Genomic DNA, 20916 nt, shown 5'->3' with positions numbered 1-20916 from the left:
GTGATGCAGAGGAAAGGTGTGAGGGGCTCATTAAAGCAAAAATCCAGCTTGAGGCCAAACTCAAAGAGACGGCTGAGAGACTGGAGGATGAGGAAGAGGTCAATGGTGAGCTGACCGCAAAGAAGAGGAAGCTGGAGGACGAGTGCTCTGAGCTGAAGAAAGACATTGATGACTTGGAGCTAACCCTGGCCAAAGTGGAAAAGGAGAAACATGCCACTGAGAACAAGGTTGGTATTTCTTCCATAAGGCCTTAAAGTCTGCTCTTGCTGAATATTAAAAGTTATTCTCACAATATTGCAAATACAGGTTAAAAACCTGGTTGAGGAAATGACATCTCAAGATGAGACCATTGTCAAGTTGACTAAAGAGAAGAAAGCCCTCCAAGAGGCCCATCAGCAGACCCTTGATGATCTGCAGGCAGAGGAAGACAAAGTCAACACTCTGACAAAGTCCAAGACCAAGCTGGAGCAGCAAGTGGACGATGTAAGTAATAATAACAAACAGTTATTTTAGTCCCCATGAAAATAAAAATTAATGGGAAAAAAAACTTTGGTTAAAACAGCTTGAAGGTTCCCTGGAGCAAGAAAAGAAGCTCCGAATGGATCTTGAGAGAGCGAAACGAAAGCTTGAAGGGGATCTTAAACTGGCCCACGAATCCATAATGGATCTGGAGAATGACAAGCAGCAGTCTGATGAGAAAATAAAGAAGTGAGTGAACTTTAGCTCATCAATTTAAACACAACAAGTATTCATGTCTGATCTATTTGTAGTTGTTCAACATGTAGTAGCCAGAATAAAATATTGCTCTAGCCTAGTACAGCATACTATATTGAAAAAGCTGTGTATAAACCCACAGTGAAAACAGGATAGGAAACAAATTTGATCCTTTCAATGGTTTAGAGGCTAACAAAAGCTGAGTATAAGTAAAACTCATACTTACTTTGCTTACTAAGCATTTATGCAATTTGTACATGTTGAATTCCTGTCCCCACACAGGAAGGACTTTGAAACAAGCCAGCTTCTTAGCAAGATAGAGGATGAGCAATCACTTTCAGCTCAACTTCAGAAAAAGATCAAAGAACTTCAGGTTGGTACAGTATCTTAATAGTTTTTAACAGTGACTACACTCCACTGACATTGGATGACCCAGATCGATTTGTAGACAGAAACATATTAGAATGTGGCTTTGTTTATGTGTTTCTTTTTAAATGTAGGCGCGTATTGAGGAACTGGAGGAAGAGATTGAGGCTGAGCGTGCTGCTCGGGCCAAGGTGGAGAAGCAGAGGTCTGATCTCTCCAGGGAACTTGAGGAGATCAGCGAGAGGCTCGAAGAAGCTGGTGGAGCAACATCTGTTCAGATTGAGATGAACAAGAAGCGCGAGGCTGAGTTTCAGAAGCTGCGTCGGGATCTGGAAGAGTCCACCCTCCAGCACGAGGCCACCGCTGCAGCTCTCCGCAAGAAGCAGGCTGACAGCGTGGCAGAGCTGGGAGAACAGATTGATAACCTCCAGAGAGTCAAACAGAAACTGGAGAAAGAGAAAAGTGAATACAAGATGGAAATCGATGACCTCACAAGCAATATGGAGGGTATTTCCAAGTCGAAGGTAAAGTAAAATGTTTATTTTGCAACGGACAAAACAAACTTACTCTGCTACACTTTATTTGATTCTCCCTGAATTAGACTACACTGCATTACTTTAATAAAACTTTGGCTAATTTCAGACCAATCTGGAGAAAATGTGTCGTACTCTTGAGGATCAACTGAGTGAGTTGAAGACCAAAAATGAAGAACATGTGCGACAACTGAATGATATTGGGGTACACAGGGCAAGACTGCAAACAGAGAATGGTGAGAAGAATTTACATGTTTGTTTATTTACTAAAACATACAAAAAGAAATTCCAATGCAATTCCCATATTGCATTTAGATGACTTCTAACTCCCTGTCTCTCTGTAGGTGAAATCAGTCGCCAGCTGGAGGAGAAAGAAGCACTGATCTCTCAGCTGACAAGGAGCAAGCAGGCTTATACCCAGCAAATTGAGGAGATCAAGAGGCACACTGAAGAGGAACTTAAAGTATGTGCACATTAAAAACACTATCACAGAACTGCAGTGTTACACTTCCCAGTTAAAATGCCCAGTTCAAACCTTCAAGTTAGTTAATAAAAAATGTCTCTACTTCTTTGTAAGGCCAAGAACGCCCTGGCTCATGCTGTTCAATCAGCTCGTCATGACTGTGACCTGCTCAGAGAGCAGTATGAGGAGGAGCAGGAGGCCAAGTCTGAGCTGCAGCGGGCCCTGTCCAAGGCCAACAGCGAGGTGGCTCAATGGAGAGCCAAATATGAGACTGATGCCATTCAGCGCACTGAGGAGCTGGAGGAAGCCAAGTAATGAACAGTTCTGAAATCCCATTGTTTCCGCATGCATTGATTCTGTAAAGCAACTAATTTCATATGTCTTAACAGGAAAAAGCTTGCCCAGCGTCTTCAGGATGCAGAAGAATCCATCGAGGCTGTGAATGCAAAATGTGCCTCTCTGGAAAAGACAAAACAGAGACTGCTGGGTGAAGTGGAAGACATGATGATCGACGTGGAGAGAGCTAATGCTCTTGCTGCTAACCTCGATAAAAAGCAAAGGAACTTTGACAAGGTTTGATTTTTATTGATGACTTGTTTGCTGTAATGTGCAACTTTTTTTTGGGTACCCAGGTTATTTTATGTAGCTGACCGTGAAGCATTTCAAAACAAAGCCCCTCAAGACTGGTAAAACCTTACTCTTTGTTTGAGAGCAATTTCTACTTTCTGTTTCTTTAAATCATCTCTATTTTCTTTTCTCAAAACTACATGCTCTTGTTATTAAGGGTACCAAATTCACTTTTAATAAGAATTGTTTATGTGGAATATACAGTCAGATGACAATAATAATGATTTTTCATATGATCTATTCCTGTGATGATGTGACTGGATCCTGTAAGTTGCATTTGTTATGATGCATTTTGATTGATGACGCATTAGTTGTTTACTGCAGTCTGTTGATCACTTAGTCAATGTAATTGTGTTCATTTTCTTTTCCATATTAATTGTGGGTGGGGTGAGGGCAGGTGAGAAAGTTATTTTTTTATATCCACTATGTTTGTGTACTGTGTCTGTCTGTTGTCTATTATCTGTACTGTGTGGTTTACTTTTGCATCTGTACATGCATGTATGCTGCAGGACCCCCACAAAAATGAAATGATACATTTCAAGGGGCTATCCTTTAAGAAATTCAAATTCAATTCTTTTTATGTTTTCAGATTCTTGCAGAGTGGAAGCAGAAGCATGAGGAATGCCAGGCAGAGCTGGAGGCATCACAAAAAGAAGCTCGTTCTCTCAGCACTGAGATGTTCAAGCTGAAAAATTCATATGAAGAAGCTCTGGACCAGCTGGAGACCCTGAAGAGGGAGAACAAGAACCTGCAACGTATGCAAAGTCTAGAAAAAGCAGAATAAAAAAGCTTACTACTAAACTCACTAACAATAATAATTGGCAGTGATCTGATTCTGGATAGTTTAAAAGATTTTATAACTGAATTTTCTTTTTGCACTCTGTATATCAAACTTTTATAAAGCCGTGTCTTATGCACTGTAGAATACAGTTTTGGGTTCAATGTGCAGTATCTATGATTTCAAACTAACATCAAATACTGTAGTACATTCACTTTTTAATAATTTAATAAATTAATTAATTCCACTCACACGTACTTCATAATTGCCTATACCTTGTTTCTTACAGAGGAGATCTCAGATCTAACTGAGCAAATTGGAGAGAACGGAAAAAGCATTCATGAACTGGAGAAAGGGAAAAAGACTCTGGAGGCAGAGAAGTCCGAACTCCAGACTTCCCTTGAAGAGGCAGAGGTACTGTCCTATAAAATATCTTTTATTAAACACCATTTTAAACTATGCTTGAGCTACACTATAAATTTTTTTTTTTTCAAGGCTACCCTGGAGCACGAGGAATCCAAGATTCTCCGCATTCAGCTAGAGCTCACCCAAATCAAGGGAGAAATTGACAGAAAAATTGCAGAGAAGGACGAGGAAATTGAGCAGATCAAGAGGAACAGCCAGAGAGTGATCGAGTCCATGCAGACCACTTTGGATGCTGAGATCAGGAGCAGGAACGATGCCCTGAGAATCAAGAAGAAGATGGAGGGAGACCTCAATGAGATGGAGGTTCAGCTGAGCCACGCCAACCGCCAGGCAGCTGAAGCCCAGAAACAGCTGAGGAATCTTCAGGGACAGCTTAAGGTACAGCTACTGAAGGATTTGTGGAAAAGCATCTTGCTTCCAAACGTAGCCAAAAGTGTTTGCTGATACATCTGTCAATGTTTAACATTTCAGGATGCCCAGCTGCATCTTGATGATGCTATTAGAGGACAGGATGAAATGAGGGAGCAGGTTGCCATGGTGGAGCGCAGGAACAACCTGATGCTGGCTGAGATCGAGGAGCTGAGAGTCGCACTGGAGCAGACGGAGAGAGGCCGCAAAGTGGCTGAACAGGAGCTGGTTGATGCCAGCGAGCGTGTGGGGCTGCTGCACTCTCAGGTAAATAAAGATTCAAACAATGTCATGTCAAACACCTGACTGAAAATCATAGTATGTAATCCAGACTTTCATTTGTTTAGAATACCAGCCTCATCAACACCAAGAAGAAGTTGGAAGCTGACCTCATTCAGATCCAAGGTGAAGTGGAAGATTCTGTCCAGGAAGCTAGAAATGCTGAAGAAAAGGCCAAGAAGGCCATCACTGATGTGAGTCACTATGTAATAATGTACAATATACAGTGCACAGCATTTCTGAGCTTAATATTGTGTGTTAGGCCATTTCTCCACCGCATCTAGTCCTCTAAAAGTTGAAACATAAGACTGTAGTACGCTTATATCCTAAAATGTAAAATTCAACAACAATTCAGGCTGCCATGATGGCAGAAGAGCTGAAGAAGGAGCAGGACACAAGTTCTCATTTGGAGAGGATGAAGAAGAACCTGGAGGTGACAGTGAAGGACCTGCAGCATCGCCTTGATGAAGCTGAGAATCTGGCCATGAAGGGCGGCAAGAAGCAGCTCCAGAAACTGGAGGCTAGGGTAAGTGTCATGAGGATCAACCCATTCATCCTTTCTGTATGCCAGGGAAACTTTTTGTGTTTTATAATCACTGCATTCTTCTTCTAAGGTTCGAGAATTGGAGGCTGAATTTGATGCTGAACAGAGGCGAGCTGCTGATGCTGTCAAGGGAGTGCGAAAATATGAAAGACGAGTAAAGGAGCTCACTTATCAGGTACGTTTCTATTTGCAATGCTAATACTTACAAATACCAATGGTCATATTAATATACAGTATAGTAATGAAAATAGTAGGCTTATGCTACTATTAAGTTTATATAACTATGCTCATTCATCATTCCTAATTTACCACAGACTGAGGAGGACAAGAAGAATATTGCCCGACTTCAGGATCTGGTGGACAAGCTGCAGCTGAAAGTGAAATCCTACAAGAGGCAGTCTGAGGAGGCTGTGAGTACACCTACAGATCACAACAACACACATTCTGAAAATGTCACTCAGTTCACAGCTTTTTAATAAATCACACTCATCACACAGGAGGAGCAGGCCAACACTCACCTGTCCAGGTACAGGAAGGTACAGCATGAGATGGAGGAAGCTCAGGAGCGAGCTGACATTGCCGAGTCTCAGGTCAACAAGCTGAGGGCAAAGAGTCGTGAAATTGTCAAGGTAAAAAAAATAACTTTCTGAGATAATCAAGTGTGGGGAAATGCTCATTTCACATTTTCAACTTTAAAATTTGTTTAAAATTTAGAGTACTGGCTATATGTTTACCATGCCACTGTTCTGTCATTTCAGACCAAGGATGCAGAAGAGTGAGGAAGAAATTAAGGTTTTACAGTAACAAGAAGTCATACAATATGAGTATCGTGTTACTTGTTCACTCTAGCATGTTAAGCATGCTGTGATATCAACAGTCAATAAAAGTAGATAGTTTGTGGCATCTTTTTGTCTTTCCTTTAATTTTTGAATGGCTGGTGTAATGATTCAATATAGGTTCTCAGGGTCTCTGGGTAACAACTATGATTATGACACATTATTTAATTTAGACTAGTTAGATAAACAAATAACTTATAACTTCAACTATATAAGTAATATATTCAAATATTTGAATGAGCACTGAGTTCATTCAAGTTCATTGATTTACTGCACATTAATCTTACAAGACTCAAGGTTTGTTAAATCAAAAGAAAATATTAAAATATTAAACTTTTCTTAAAATTCATGTCCTCACATTCTAAAATTTCCTCCCCTATAAACAACAACAACACATTCTTACTCCTAGCTCGTCACACATGGACGCTTGGTCAAGGCCCCTTGGCGTCACTTTTTAACACACTGGGTAACCCTTTAGCGTTGTTTTCAATGTTTAGGGCTCAGAGGTCAAGTTAGCAACAATAAATATGCATTATGCACTATTTTTGGTTAGACTTTTAAAATAAAAGCACTTGTTAACATTGCAAAATGTCACAATTTTGAAATAGCACGTTATTAACGTTTGAAATTTGATTAGGTTTAGGCAACAAAAGTACTTAGGGTTACGAAAAGATCATGGTTTGGGTTAAAATAACTACGTTATGTATGTAGGTTAAGTAACATAAGTTAAGTAAAGCAGTAATGTTACTTGCATAACTTACGCTACTTAAGTTTAACTACGCAACTTAAATAAAAACATTGCATGTTGACTTTTTGTTGCACATGGGAAACAAACACAAGCCTCCTGGTTGAAAGTCTGGTTTCTGGCACTCCGTCCACCCCAACCACCTCCTTACTCAGACTTTTTTGTTAAATATCCTACACCTACCTTCAGTGTTCAAAAGTGACACTACAGGGCTTTCCCCAGTGAACAACGAAGCTAAGGGGCTCCCCACCGCGTTACACTTGGGAGAAGGGAGAATGGGTTGACATAATTTGTATTTCTATATATGTTGATGTATAATTTAGAATTTTTAAAAATAATTATCTTTACCAAATGATCTTAAACAAAATGTCTTTTATTATCCAGTGGAACAAGAATATGTTTCACTCGCAAAACTCCTACACCAGTAGAAAAATGATCCATGGTCCCACATTACTCTCAGTTTACAAATTTAAAATGAAGCTTGATACACAGAAAACAGCTATCTTAGATTAACACAAGTGTAATGGTAAAATATGAGCTAATTTAGCGGTAACTGTAATTTTACATGAGGTGTAACATTATCAGCAACTTTATCTTAATTTTAGCAAGGTTGACATAACACTAAACTTTGTTAAGCACCTGAAACAAAACACTTTGTTTAGTTAATAATTAAGCTTTTTTAAAGACTGGCTGCAGTATATTCCTCCAGAACAATTATTGTTTTTACATTTAAAACATTTTTGGGTCATTAAGCTAGCTAATGATAATGATAAACAACGTGCTCTTATTAAACTTCTAGGTGTTTGACAACACTTGTGCAATTTCGACGTGGTCAAAAATTGTTCTTCATCTGGGACAAAAATATTCACTGGGCTGCAAAATTAAGACTGTCCCAAGTTGAAACTCTTCAAGCCAAGCAAACACTGTGTTGTTAGTATGTGGCATCATGAAAAATAAAAGTGTTGCTGTCAATTTTAAATTACTTTGGATGGCTCATAAATAATTATTGTCCTAATCCTAAATGTGACATAATGGAAAAATAGTAAGAAAGCTGTTTAAAAAATTCATATTTTTGTTTTGTTTTTAATTTATATCCATTTCATTTTTATGTGTAGGCCTATAAACTATACATTATACTAACTATGAGTTCTGATCTTGGACCTACTGTAAGCAGCTGGGTTTTAAATGAAGCAGTAAGCATATGCTAAAATACATAAACTGGACTCATATCAGTGATGGCCTTCTTGGCCTTTCCTTCAGCATTTCTTGCTTCCTTGACAGTATCTTCCACTTCACCTTGGATCTGGACATAGTCCACTTCCAACTTTAGTGTTTAAGAGATTTGTATTGATTTGGCGAGATTGCCAATGTTTTTTATACGTTTACTAAAATGCCTTTTTTTTTATCAGTACTGTCAACAGTAAAATACAGTTATAATACCTGAGAGTGCAGCAGCCAGCCCCACAAGCTGGTATAACGGAAGCCAGTCAGAACTGTGCACTACAACCTTGGCGGACAGTTACTGTTGCTGGCATCAACCAGCCACTTTGAAGTCTCTCTCCATCTGCTCCAGTGCAACCCTCAGCTCCTCTATCTCAGCAAGCATCAGGTTGTTCCTGCGCACCACAAAGGTAACCTGCGCCTTCATGTCTGCCTCTAATGGCGTCATCAAGGTGCAGCTGGGCATTCTGAATTCAAGAAAATGCTAATTTAATTAGGCAATTTACACATTTGAAATTACATTTTTAAAATATCTATGCCCAACCTTAAGCTGCACGTTCCTCAGCCATTTCTGGGCTCAGATGAATCTCCATCTCATTGGTCCTCCCCATCTTCTTTTTGACTCTCAGAACATCATTCATGCTCCTGATCTCAGCATCCTTGATCTGCTGAATTTCCTCATCCTTCTCTGCTATTTTCCTGTCAATTTAATTTGTCACAAGGGTGAGCTATAACTGGACACGGATGATTTTTGATTCCTCGTGCTCCAGTGTAGCCTTCAAAATGAATGTAAGGTGGAAAACCTTAGATTCAATTAGTATTAAGTATACAGAAGTTTTTAGATTAAAATCAAAATTAGAGTCCACTGTAGTCATATGGCTTCTGTATGATAAAACATGAACTGTGGTAATTTATCATTCTTTAAATAAAAAACATTTTAAAATTGTACTTTGAATTTGGCACAAGCCTCTATATCGCCTGTGAGGTCATCGGTCTTTTCTCTTTCTCCAGTTTCTGTTTGACTCTCTGGAGGTTATCAATCTGTTCTCCCAGCTCTGCCACGCTGTCAGCCTGCTTCTTGCGGAGAGCTGCAGCGGTGGCCTCGTGCTGCAGGGTGGACTCTTCCAGATCCCGACGCAGCTTCTGAAACTCAGCCTCACACTTCTTGTTCATCTCAATCTGAACAGATGTTGCTCCGCCAGCTTCTTCGAGCCTCTCGCTGATCTCCTCAAGTTCCCTGAAGTGACTAGACCTCTCTTCTCCACCTTGGCCTGAGCAGCACGCTCAGCCTCAGTATAGTGAGTCATGACTTTTTTGGATCTATGACTAAATTGTATTATCAAAAATAAGACAATGTCCTTCATGACAATATAAAGGAAATCGACTGAACAACTCAACATTTCAATCACAAACATTCAAAGCAATTCCCCTCCACAAAGCCCAAACACATGTTTAGACATTACCTGCAGTTCCTTGATCTTCTTCTGAAGTTGAAGACCAAGTGCCTGTTCATCTTCTATCTTGCTCAAAAGCTCATCTCAAAGTCCTTCCTTTGTTGGCAAATATAATGAAAAATGTACATTGTCATTTTGGAAATTGTGGAGGTAATAAATTAAGTATTAAGTTATCACTCTTACACACTTCTTTATTTTCTCATCAGACTGCTGCTTGTCATTCTCCAAATCCATGATGGATTCATGGGCCAGTTTCAGATCTCTCAAGGTCCATACAAATCTTTCTCTCTTGCTCCAAGGAGCCTTCAATCTAGCGCATTCACATATAGTGTAATCTAATCTCATCTTAAAATGTAATTTACTCAACAAGGTTTTTAATCTGTATTTGTAATATTGGGAGAATAATGTTTAGTATTCTGCAAGAGCAGACTTTAAGGCCTTATGAAAGATGTACCAACCTTGTTCTTAGTGGCATGTTTCACCTTTTCCACTTTGGCACACAGGGTTAGCTCCAAGTCATCAATGTCTTTCTTCAAACTCGTCCTCCAGCTTCCATCTCTTTTTCAGACTCTTCAGTAGAGGCTTTTCTTCCGTACAGCTTCATCTATGGCCAGGTCTTGACAGATATCATGAATGTGCAGATGTTGTACTGGATGGAGTAAATGGCTTCCCTTGTGACACAAAGAATTAAATCAGATTTCTTCTTCCTTGATCAGTTTTATGAAAAAACACAGGACAGTTTCTTGAAACTGTGTCTTGTTGTTGCATCCTTTACATCCCTTTTTGTGTGTAGAAATTATATCTTAACAGCATAACAACTCTTTTAAGAAATATTTCCAAAGTATGAAAGAGAGCCTGGGTTTATGTGATCAAGAACTGCAGTTAAGCAGAGATTTACAGTAGTTATGTAGTCTCAACCTAATGTAAGTATATATTGTTAGCCTGAAAGATGTCTTTTTTGTTAAGTTCCTGATATTACACAGCTTTACACACAACTGTGAGGTTAACTCAAGGTTCATAATCCAACAATCTGTTATTCAGCAAATGCTCCTTGTCCCTAGTAGGCCAAGCGCACACTGACACGCTCCCCTTTCTCGTCCTAAAATTACAGCTCAAACTAGGTCATCAGAGGATTCAGCACACATGCAAAACACTCCCTTGGTGTCAAATAGATAATTATTATATAGTACTTGCCCTCTAGCAGTCTACCTAGAAGCTTGAGTATGAAAATAAAATAAAATCTTACATTTAAGATGTATGAGGACTTTAAACAGACCAAAATTTATATAATTCTTTCCAATATCTCCTCATTTACTAATTGAGTCATCTGTAGCTTTGCATAGCCAGGGATGGGCAAAAATACATCAAAATGTTTTTTAAAATGAACTACCAAAATAAACTACAAAGTACAGCAGCCATGGCATGAATCAAAATAACTGCATTTATGTATTTCAAAAATACTAAAAATACTTTTTCAAGGTACCATAAAATCACTTATGACATATTTTCTCATGCAATAAATCTGACATTTGTAACCAGTTAACACATCAAATATTCCCCTATCCCTGTGATCCTCCAGATGAAGGTTAGTTTAAAAGCAACATTATGTAGGCTAGTATAGTTTAATGTGTCCAGATAATATTGCAATGTACGTCCTGAAGTATAAATGACACCAAAGCAGGTTTAATGCAGCTTGAAACAGACAGTTTTTAAAAAGACAAACACATTCTTGAGATTGATGGACCTTGAGGTTAAAGCTGCACAGTTTGAGAGTTTGACATATACATCCTTATTTTACAAACATGGTAGCTGAAAGTTCTGAAAGGTTTTACCTAAGCGTTCTATAACAACTAAAGGTACGTTTTCAAATGACTTAAACAAAACAGGATTTAAAAGTCAGTGCATAGACAATTAGTGTCTAAACATACTACCAACATCATTTTTTATAGAAAAAAATTAAAAATGTTTTTTATTAAAAATATAATATACTAATAAAATCATAATTACAATTCATTTTATATGAATATATGTACTTACATGGTTAAACAGGGATGCTACTGTTATGGAACATGTATCTCCATGCTCTTTGTGGCCAGCTTGTAGACAGGAATGTTACAATCACCTTGGTTTGTTATCCCGAGCCCAGTTGTTTCTGCGAGACAAATGAAGAAACTGACAGATGGAGATCAAAGAAACAAAAAGCCTCTCGAGCATGTGGCATTTGGCTTGAGCATCAACACAAGCCTGGTGCTATATTTGAATTTTGCCCTAATAAGACAACAGATTACACAGCAAGTTATTGTGCAACTCATGTTTCTTGAAGACAGAGGCTCATTATATCTTCTTGGTAACCACTTTAGAATTTCTCCTTCTTCACTGCTGCAAGACGATACTCTTTCCAATAGAAACATTCTACCCACACTTTAAAATTTGCCGGCTGCGTGCCACATTCTTAAATTATGTGCTATCTATGACAACATCTTCTATCCCATCACATACTGTAGACTTCTAAACAAAAACAGCTTAGAAAGTAATGTCCTAAACATAATGAACTTTGATTTACACAAAAAAACATCATGGTGAGGTGATTTGTGAAACATAAAGGAAGTCGAGTAGCAATCAATCACTCAGTTGCTCTACATTTAGGGACTTTTTCCATCTCCCTTGTGTATCCCTCAAGAAGAAGAATAAGAACAGCTGTTGGCACCGTCGTGAAAAACAATCCCTTGGCAGCCCGTCGTTTTCTTTAAAGTTCATTGGCACTCTTTTTGTTTTTTAATAATTTCAGACTTGTATGACTGAAACAGTATATCAGTGACTTTTTAAAGGTTCCTGAAAGTATGGCAAGGGCCTACTTTTGTGCCAGAGAGCATTAAAAAGATGTATTAGTCACATCTTTGGACTCCCTCGAACACCTTTTTCACCTTATTTGTATACACATGTATCCACAAGCAGAACCAACTTCACATCTGCATGCTACATTAGCATGTATTAAACTAAAAAAAACAACATTGTTAAAAAGTATAGATATTTCTCAATATGTTGCTTCCTTCTTCGCAATTTATGTCAACATTTATCACAAAAAGCAATGGTAAAAGGAAACACAACTGCCTAATTGTAATAAACTAATAATCACATGAATATGCATATTTCTAAAAACCTCAATTCACCACCATTCTAAGTCTGACAATGATTTGACATAGAAGATGTGCCATAAATTGCTAAATGTGACAGCTAAGAACAGCTCCTGCACAAACATTATGACAGGCAACATGACCATATACAGCAATACTCACGTGATAGGCTCCCATCACTCTGTATAAAAAGACAGAGCAAACCTCCACCAAGGACAGGCACCCTTCAAAGGTAAGTTTCTGGCTCAGATGGATTGAGAGTAATTAAACTACTCCAATACAAGATAATATACTGCCATGTATGATTTGTATCAAGTCAATATTGTGTTTAAAATACAAAAGATTTAGATGACAACAAACTGTTTTAAAGTCTTATCAGTGTAATTACATTTAATTTCCTAACCTGATTTAAAAGTTAAATGTGATAGTGTAAACTCTCAGACGTTCTGTAGAGTTATCCTAACCTTGCACCTTTGCTCTTTTTTTTTCAGAAGTTTGTATTTAAAATCTGTCAGAAAAAAACCCTGTTCACCTGGTGTCCTTCGAGGTAAATTAGGCTTCACATTTGTCCTGGAAAACAACTTAAGATGAGATATGGTTTAATTGCCAGCACATATGTACTATACATGTGATTATTAACATTACAATCTTGTTAGTACTTTGCTCAGTTATGGTATGCTAGATGTTAGCTGTATTTAACCACTCTCTTGGGGTGGCAATGGTGCAGTGGATAAGACTATGCCTTTGGTGTGAGAGACCTGGGTTAAATCCCCCACTGTGACCCATCCACCATTGTGTCCCTGAGCAAGACACTTAATCCCCTAGTTGCTCCAGAGGTGTGCGACCTCTGACATGTATAGCAATTGTAAGTCGCTTTGGGTAAAAGTGTCAGCTAAATGAGTAAAAATGTAAATCTTTATGATAGAGCATTCATATGATTACAGTGATAATAGACATCATATAAGTCACTACTTGGGCACTCATCTATCAACTTTCCTGGCATTTAAAATTAATGATCATCGTCTTATTTCCTTTTGTGTAGTAAAGGGTCACCATGAGTACCGACGCAGAAATGGAGTGTTATGGCCCGGCGGCCCTGTACCTCCGGAAATCAGAGAGAGAGAGAATTGAAGCTCAAAACAGTCCGTTTGATGCTAAAACAGCATTCTTTGTGACTGAACCCAAAGAGATGTACCTCAAGGGGAAACTTATTAAGAAAGAGGGTGGCAAAGCCACCGTGGAGACTCTCTGTGGAAAGGTGAGAAAGAAGGCACTAGAAATAAAAGTTTTCAGATGCTTAACATTTTTGATATAGACTCTGGACTGATGTGACACAATTAAAATCTTGAAAAATAAATAGGATCCTCTTGAAAATGAGATGATGCATCTCAAGAGGCTATCCTTTAATAATAAATTCAATTCAAATTAAGCATGTCCAAAATTGGTTCATGGAGAGACGCATGAATCATTTGTGATTGGCAAATAAGATTGTAATATCTGATAGATGTTCACAATACATAACTGCTGTCTCTTCTATCTTTTTGAAAGACCCTCACTGTAAAAGAAGACGACATCTTCCCCATGAACCCTCCAAAGTATGATAAGATTGAGGACATGGCCATGATGACCCACCTCAGCGAGCCTTCTGTGCTGTATAACCTCAAAGAGCGCTATGCAGCATGGATGATCTACGTGAGTTTTGTGGAGAAGAGAGATAGCTTTGATAACATATACATGTTTTTATTGAAATGTTTTGTCTTTCTTTCATATTTCCCACTGTTACAGACCTACTCAGGGCTGTTCTGTGTCACTGTGAACCCCTACAAGTGGCTCCCAGTGTATGACTCCATTGTTGTCGCAGGATACAGAGGCAAAAAGAGGATTGAGGCTCCACCCCACATCTTCTCTATCTCAGACAACGCCTATCAGTTCATGCTCCAAGGTATCAATCAGTTTGTAAGCTACTGTGTGTCCACAAATAGGGGGGCTAAACTTTAGGAGAAAATGAACTGCTGTACATTACTTTATTGTCTTGCAGATAGAGAAAACCAGTCAATCTTGATTACGTAAGTGAAACTCCTTTATATAACCTGTAATCATTGGCAATAGTAATATATTAATCATTCTATCATCTTGTTCCTGCTGTTTACATTTACCCCAGACACAAATTCAAAAAATGCACTGCTGAATGTTCTGGGTATATAAGAGTATGTAGCCTATACAAAAAGCTAACTGTGTGTATTGTTTTATTTTATGTTACCACATTTTAATACACATTTATCATCTGTTAAGTTTTGTAGCATGAAGGCACTGCATACCTTAATTTCAGTATACAACCTTGTATGACAAATAAACAAACTTGTACCTTGTATTTAAAATAATGTTTATGAACACACTCTTCAACCCAGTGGAGAATCTGGTGCAGGAAAGACTGTCAACACCAAACGTGTCATCCAGTACTTTGCGACAATCGCAGTGGCTGGAGGAAAGAAATCAGAACAGGTTGCTGGAAAGATGAAAGTAAGAGAAGTTGAACAACATTAATATCAAATCAAAAAGAAACTGTCACACTGACAAGATTAATGTTATTTCAAGGGGTCACTGGAAGATCAAATCATTGCAGCAAACCCTCTGTTGGAAGCTTATGGTAATGCCAAGACTGTAAGGAATGACAATTCTTCACGTTTTGTAAGTGATTTTTGGGATTTCTCTTTGACTTGAAATTGTTTTCTATTTAGTGATGACAATAATTCACCATGACATTAATTGAAATGTTCTTCTGTTTTTGCATAGGGAAAATTTATCAGAATCCACTTTGGGTCAACTGGAAAGCTGGCTTCAGCTGATATTGAAACATGTAAGATTTTTTTGTGGAACTCATCAAGCATTGTCTGTTTAATTACACTGTCAACTATTTCAACTGTGCTTCACAAGAGATATTTTTACCAACATAAATATATACAGATCTGCTGGAGAAGTCTCGAGTGACGTTTCAGCTGTCTGCAGAGAGGAGCTACCACATCTTCTATCAGCTCATGACAGGCCACAAACCGGAGCTGATAGGTGTGAGCTTTTTACATTTCATTACCTGCTGCATAGTGTGTGTATGTGTGTGTGTGTGTGTGTATCTGTATCTATCTTTTTTTTTTTAATTAACCAGAATTTAACCACGAAAGCAGATTGAGAACAAATTTTCATTTGCAACGGCGACCTGGTCAAGATTGACAAAGTTATGCAGTAAAACATGTAGTTTCATATAAAATACAAATACCAATACAATGTGATATAGAGGGTCATTGAAATAACTTATACAGTAACACTGGTACTCTAGCAAAGAGCAGTCCTTAAGATGACAAAATCACGTCCATTCACTTTGATCAAGTCGGGAAAGTGTATCAGATCCTCCTCATCCTAATTAGTTCATCCTTACGGGTAGTAACCTATCATAAGTGGAAAGAATACAGCTGACAAATATTTTTTATATTTGAATGAGAGAGGAAGAGTGAAATAGTTTAGTGACCAAATAAGTTGTGGAAAACTAATTTATTATTAATTTTTTGATAAATGTTGAAAGTACAACGGAAAATTGTTTTTTTTAACTTTTGATTAATAAATTTAATTAAAAGATCTCCACAAGTGTTTTTTCCTTTAGTGGTGAGTCACAAACCACCTCCAAAAACGACAGTAGGCTATAAAACGAGTAAGGAGTCTGTTTAGACAACTCACTAAACTACACTAAAGAGTCTAAAGAAGCAAACAGAGGAAAAGAGAGGCTGCACGTCCAGCCGATCAAACCAACTACAAGTAAAGCAACCGGAGCTGCAGCTGGAGGCTCCTTGAGATCAGCTGATCGTTGCTGCGCCACAAAAGTGTTCAATTGATGTGATGGAACGCAGTGATCAATCATTGAAAAGTGATGTGAATAGCAAATAAAAATGTACAGAGAAGTGTTAAATGATGCCAGCAGATGAAACCAACGGAAAGCCAAGTTTGTGGGGATAAACTTGCAACAGTGACAAACATGTGGTGGAGGGGCTGTTAAAATCACGCATGGACTCTGAGCATGCAGGCCTTTTTTATACAGTTTATGGTGCAGGCACATACGAAAAATAAGTCATGCTCTTATCTTTCTTTCGGAGTGTTGACCACACAAATAGTAATTTTTTGCCGCGATCTGGCTACAAAATCAACACGATGTCTGGTCGGTTGGTCATCACCAGATTGTCAGTCTGGATCTTGAAGTCCCACAGGATCTTAGCTCAGTCATTCTCAACTACCTTAGGAGGTGTCTTCCATTTTGACCTTGGGACTTCCAGCCCATACTCCTGGGAGATGTTCCTGTTCACTATGCCAGCTACCTGCTTATGGCGTTCCTTGTGCGCACTTCCTGCCTGCATCTTACACCCTGCTGTTATGTGCTGTATTGTCTCGGGCATCCTTGCACAGTCTGCAACTGGGGTCCTGCCTGGTGTGGTAGACTCCAGCCTCTATTGATCTTGTACTGAGTGTCTGTTCTTTTGCCGCCATGATTAATGCTTCTGTGCTGTCCTTTAGTCCAACCTTTTCTAGCCATAGTCTAGGATTTCTTGATATCAGCCTCTTCTTCTATTTGTCAGTGGTACTTACGGTTCAGCGGCTTGTCTCTCCATGACGGTTCTTTGTCTTCCTTGTCCCCACCCTCGGGTTTCTGCTGCCTGAGGTATTCACTAAGCCCTTCATCTTTGGGGGCCAGCTTCCTGATGTACTCCTGGATCTTTGTTGTTTCATCCTGGACAGTGGTCTTGACACTAACTAGCCCTTGGCCTCCCTTGCAACGCTTGGGGTACAGTCTCAGGGTTTGGTGTGAAACCCTCCATGCATTGTGAGGAGCTTTCTTGTCTTGATGTCAGTGCCCTCTATCTCCTCCTTTGGCCAGTTTAGTATACCAGCAGGCGATCTGATGACTGGCAGGGCGTATGTGTTGATGGCTCGGATCTTGTTCTTCCCATTCAGCTGACTTTTCAGGACCTGCCTTACTCTTTGTAGGTATTTGGATGTGGCGGACTTCCTTGCTGTCTCCTCATGGTTTCCATTAGCCTGCGGGACGCAGCGTTATTTGTAGCTGTAGCTGCAATGTTAGGGATAATACGTGGTGCTGCATTCACATCTTCTAGAAGACTTTCAGAGGGTACTTTAACACTTAGCCTTGGCAATCTTAGTCGTTGTACTTTGGGGTCCAGCTTGGTTTTGATCTTCAATCGCAGGTCAGTCGCCTGTAAGGGCTTGTTGTCATTGGGGCTTGGGACCCAATCTCGGAGTGTGGGGATGATGAAGACACCTCCCTGCTGACCTGTTGTCCTGGCTCCCCCTTGCTGTTGCATATTTGTTGTGTATCAGTCTGTAGTTGTGATAACAGTTGCCGCTTCCGGATGTTTGAACACTGTGCTAGGAGTTGTTTCTTTGTCAGTGTTGATGACAGGTTTCGAGGCATCCATATATGGTCGGTTGAATGGTTTTACTGCCAAATTCTCTGAAACTCGCCTTTGGAGACGGCTTATGGTAGAAAACTGAACATTCAATTCACGGGCAACAGCTCTGGTGGACATTCCTGCAGTCAGCATGCCAATTGTACGCTCCCTCAAAACTTACGACATCTGTGGCATTGTGCTGTGTGATGGAACTGCACATTTTCGAGTGGCTTTTTATTGTGGCCAGCCTAAGGCACACCTATGCAATACCCATGCTGTCTGATCAGCATCTTTCAGTCTTAGATCTTTGAGTTCAGCTCATGATGAATGGGGGCAAAAAAAGTGTTACGTTTATAAGTGTTCCCCTAGGATGAGACTATGGGTACGGACCTAAGAAATAGGTTAAAGTTTTGCCAGATACTGTTCTCTTTTACAATTTAACCACCTTTTGTCATCATAAAGAATGTGTAATCATGTGGTGGTAAATACGATTTCAACAATTCAATAAGAAAATATTACAAATTGAATGAATATAAATAAATTTGATGTATCATGAAAATACTATATATTCATGTTGTGCCAAATTATGCATCCACCTCTTAAGGTCCTTTTCAACCACTCTGCTGTGCACATTGATTAGACGCAGTTATCACCAGATATTTTTGCTGAAACTCAAGGATTGCTACTTCTACTAAGTGTAATAAAATATTAACGACAATGGTAGGGGAAACTCTGTATATATGCTTACAAGAAATAACCACATGTGCTTTCTATTGCCAGAGGCTCTGCTTATCACCACCAACCCATACGACTATCCAATGATCAGTCAGGGTGAAATCACTGTCAAGAGTATCGATGACGTTGAAGAATTCATTGCTACTGATGTAAGGACAAGTTCTCTTTGATGATAGCATTTACAGCTATTACGAAAAAATAAAAAGCAATGTTAGAAACCCACCTCAATATGCATTCTTTCCAGAGAAACGGACGCAGAACAACAGAATAGTTTGTATTTTAAAGTGACTTTTGTTCACAGACTGCCATTGACATCCTGGGCTTCACTGCAGAAGAGAAGGCATGCATTTACAAGCTGACTGGAGCTGTGATGCATCATGGAGCCCTGAAGTTTAAGCAGAAGCAGCGTGAAGAGCAGGCTGAGCCTGATGGCACTGAGGGTATGAAATACACACACAATTCAAGCCTTATCATAGTACTTATGTAGTACGTATAAAGTGAACCTAGAATTGGTTTGAAGATGACTATTTGTTTGCTTCTTTTAGTTGCAGATAAAATTGCCTACCTCATGGGTCTGAACTCTGCTGATTTGCTAAAAGCACTGTGCTACCCCAGAGTGAAGGTTGGGAATGAGTTTGTGACCAAAGGTCAAACTGTCCCTCAGGTATGGGGTGTCAACAAGAACACACACAAATAAACAAAAAAAAAATGCTATCATGTTTTGTATAAAGTTCTTTATATCATAGCTTTTTAACCTGTTTAACCCCTTAAGTGTTTAATCAGTTTTGTTCTTTTTTAAAACATCCTTATCAATCAGGTCAACAATTCTGTCATGGCTCTCTGCAAGTCTGTCTATGAGAAAATGTTCTTGTGGATGGTCGTCAGAATCAATGAGATGCTGGACACAAAGCAGCCCAGAAGCTCTTTTATTGGCGTCCTGGATATTGCCGGGTTTGAAATTTTTGATGTACGTATTATGCCTGGCTGATACTACATAATCTGATCCAGCTTCATTTAAAGCTGAGATTGCAAAAAAATTTCATTGTTAGTTAATGTTAGGCCTGTTAAGGCCTTTGCTGACCTTTGATATCTTATTTTTTTAGTACAACAGCTTGGAGCAGCTGTGCATCAACTTCACCAATGAAAAACTGCAACAGTTTTTCAACCACCACATGTTCGTCCTGGAGCAAGAAGAGTACAAGAAAGAGGGAATTCAGTGGGAGTTCATTGACTTTGGCATGGACTTGGCTGCCTGCATTGAGCTGATTGAGAAGGTAAGCAACCTCATGTACACTGCTAAGGAAACACTTAAATCACACATCAGATCTCAATGAATGAAATGGTTCAAAGTTCAAAATCTTTACTGTACATTGTAAAATTTGTTGGGAACAAACGGTCAATGGAAACCACAATCGCTAACTGAATTCTGGTGTTCTCTGGCCGGCAAATGCCAATCGAACTGCACGGTGCTGGTTTGTGAGTGCAGATCCCACTAAAGGGTGTCGGGCCCTCATGCCTCCTGCACGGAGTCTGTTTATGACTAAAATATTATAACATGCACACCAGTAGCCTGCTGGAAGTCATTTTGTCAGGCAGTGTTCCACCTGTTACTCCTTGCACAAAGGGGCAGATACCAGTCCTGCTGTTGATTTGAAGCCCTTCTATGGCCCTTTCCAGCTCTACTCATGTAATAGCCCATCTACTGGTCTCTCCTCAATGCTCTTGAGACTGTGCTGGAGACACAGCAAACCTTCTTGCAACGACACATATGAACGTGCCATCCTGGAGGAGCAACCTGTGCAATTGGCTGCAGGAACCACCTCCTGCTACCACACTAGCAAAACACCAAAACTAGAGACCGACCAGTCAGGATAAGGAGAAAGCCAAGAGCTGCATCCCATTTTTGGGGGTTGACTTGCTGTTGCCTCTCCAGTGCACCTGTTACAACTTTCATTTGCACTGAAACTGGTGATATTGATTCACAAAAACTTATGCTACCTAACTGGGCAGAATGATATCCTTTAAGTTTAATTGACTTGATGTTTTACTGTGATGATTAAGTGTTCCCTTAATTTTCCTTAAGCAGTGTATTTTCAAAAACACAAAACAAATCTGATGACTTGAAAACTTTTCTTCTAAATAATCATTTCATCCTGCCAGCCAATGGGCATTTTCTCCATCCTTGAAGAGGAGTGCATGTTCCCCA

At 39.3% G+C, this 20916-nt stretch overlaps 2 protein-coding genes, 1 long non-coding RNA gene and 1 pseudogene across 3 annotated transcripts in view; 2 read left to right on the top strand and 2 right to left on the bottom strand.

Moving 5' to 3' along the window:
- The window catches only part of LOC123987193 (myosin heavy chain, fast skeletal muscle-like), a 12765-nt gene extending 6848 nt beyond the window's left edge, over nucleotides 1–5917 (top strand). Inside the window, exons 23-39 of the mRNA XM_046075861.1 lie at nucleotides 563–708; nucleotides 997–1087; nucleotides 1215–1604; nucleotides 1723–1849; nucleotides 1958–2076; nucleotides 2191–2387; nucleotides 2466–2649; nucleotides 3293–3458; nucleotides 3771–3895; nucleotides 3977–4285; nucleotides 4379–4582; nucleotides 4663–4788; nucleotides 4950–5120; nucleotides 5209–5313; nucleotides 5453–5548; nucleotides 5636–5767; nucleotides 5897–5917. Of these exons, the coding sequence (XP_045931817.1) occupies nucleotides 563–708; nucleotides 997–1087; nucleotides 1215–1604; nucleotides 1723–1849; nucleotides 1958–2076; nucleotides 2191–2387; nucleotides 2466–2649; nucleotides 3293–3458; nucleotides 3771–3895; nucleotides 3977–4285; nucleotides 4379–4582; nucleotides 4663–4788; nucleotides 4950–5120; nucleotides 5209–5313; nucleotides 5453–5548; nucleotides 5636–5767; nucleotides 5897–5917 (2709 nt within the window). The remainder of the gene's footprint in view (nucleotides 1–562; nucleotides 709–996; nucleotides 1088–1214; nucleotides 1605–1722; nucleotides 1850–1957; nucleotides 2077–2190; nucleotides 2388–2465; nucleotides 2650–3292; nucleotides 3459–3770; nucleotides 3896–3976; nucleotides 4286–4378; nucleotides 4583–4662; nucleotides 4789–4949; nucleotides 5121–5208; nucleotides 5314–5452; nucleotides 5549–5635; nucleotides 5768–5896) is intronic.
- LOC123987197 overlaps nucleotides 1–8591 on the bottom strand; it is a 19880-nt gene extending 11289 nt beyond the window's left edge. Inside the window, exons 1-3 of the long non-coding RNA XR_006829062.1 lie at nucleotides 8485–8591; nucleotides 8160–8407; nucleotides 5657–5737 (exon numbers count right to left, since the gene is read on the bottom strand). This is a non-coding gene — a long non-coding RNA (uncharacterized LOC123987197). The remainder of the gene's footprint in view (nucleotides 1–5656; nucleotides 5738–8159; nucleotides 8408–8484) is intronic.
- A 318-nt stretch (nucleotides 8592–8909) lies between these two features.
- Nucleotides 8910–9998, bottom strand: LOC123986863 (annotated as a pseudogene).
- A 3584-nt stretch (nucleotides 9999–13582) lies between these two features.
- LOC123986862 (myosin heavy chain, fast skeletal muscle-like) lies at nucleotides 13583–20915 on the top strand (the record flags this gene model as incomplete). The annotated part of the gene is made up of 14 exons (XM_046075279.1): nucleotides 13583–13786; nucleotides 14077–14220; nucleotides 14314–14470; nucleotides 14567–14594; nucleotides 14937–15048; nucleotides 15124–15216; nucleotides 15322–15385; nucleotides 15493–15591; nucleotides 18756–18859; nucleotides 19012–19150; nucleotides 19256–19374; nucleotides 19528–19677; nucleotides 19814–19984; nucleotides 20871–20915. Coding segments are annotated over exons 1-14 (1629 nt in total), but the record flags the coding sequence as incomplete, so codon positions are not given.
- Between the last annotated feature and the right edge of the window lies 1 nt (nucleotide 20916).

The sequence above is a fragment of the Micropterus dolomieu genome, linkage group LG18 (assembly GCF_021292245.1).
Source record: "Micropterus dolomieu isolate WLL.071019.BEF.003 ecotype Adirondacks linkage group LG18, ASM2129224v1, whole genome shotgun sequence".
NCBI classification, from domain to species: Eukaryota; Metazoa; Chordata; class Actinopteri; order Centrarchiformes; family Centrarchidae; genus Micropterus; species Micropterus dolomieu.
The sequence above is the reverse complement of the archived record's forward strand: the minus strand, read 5'-3'. Positions and strand labels throughout refer to the sequence as shown.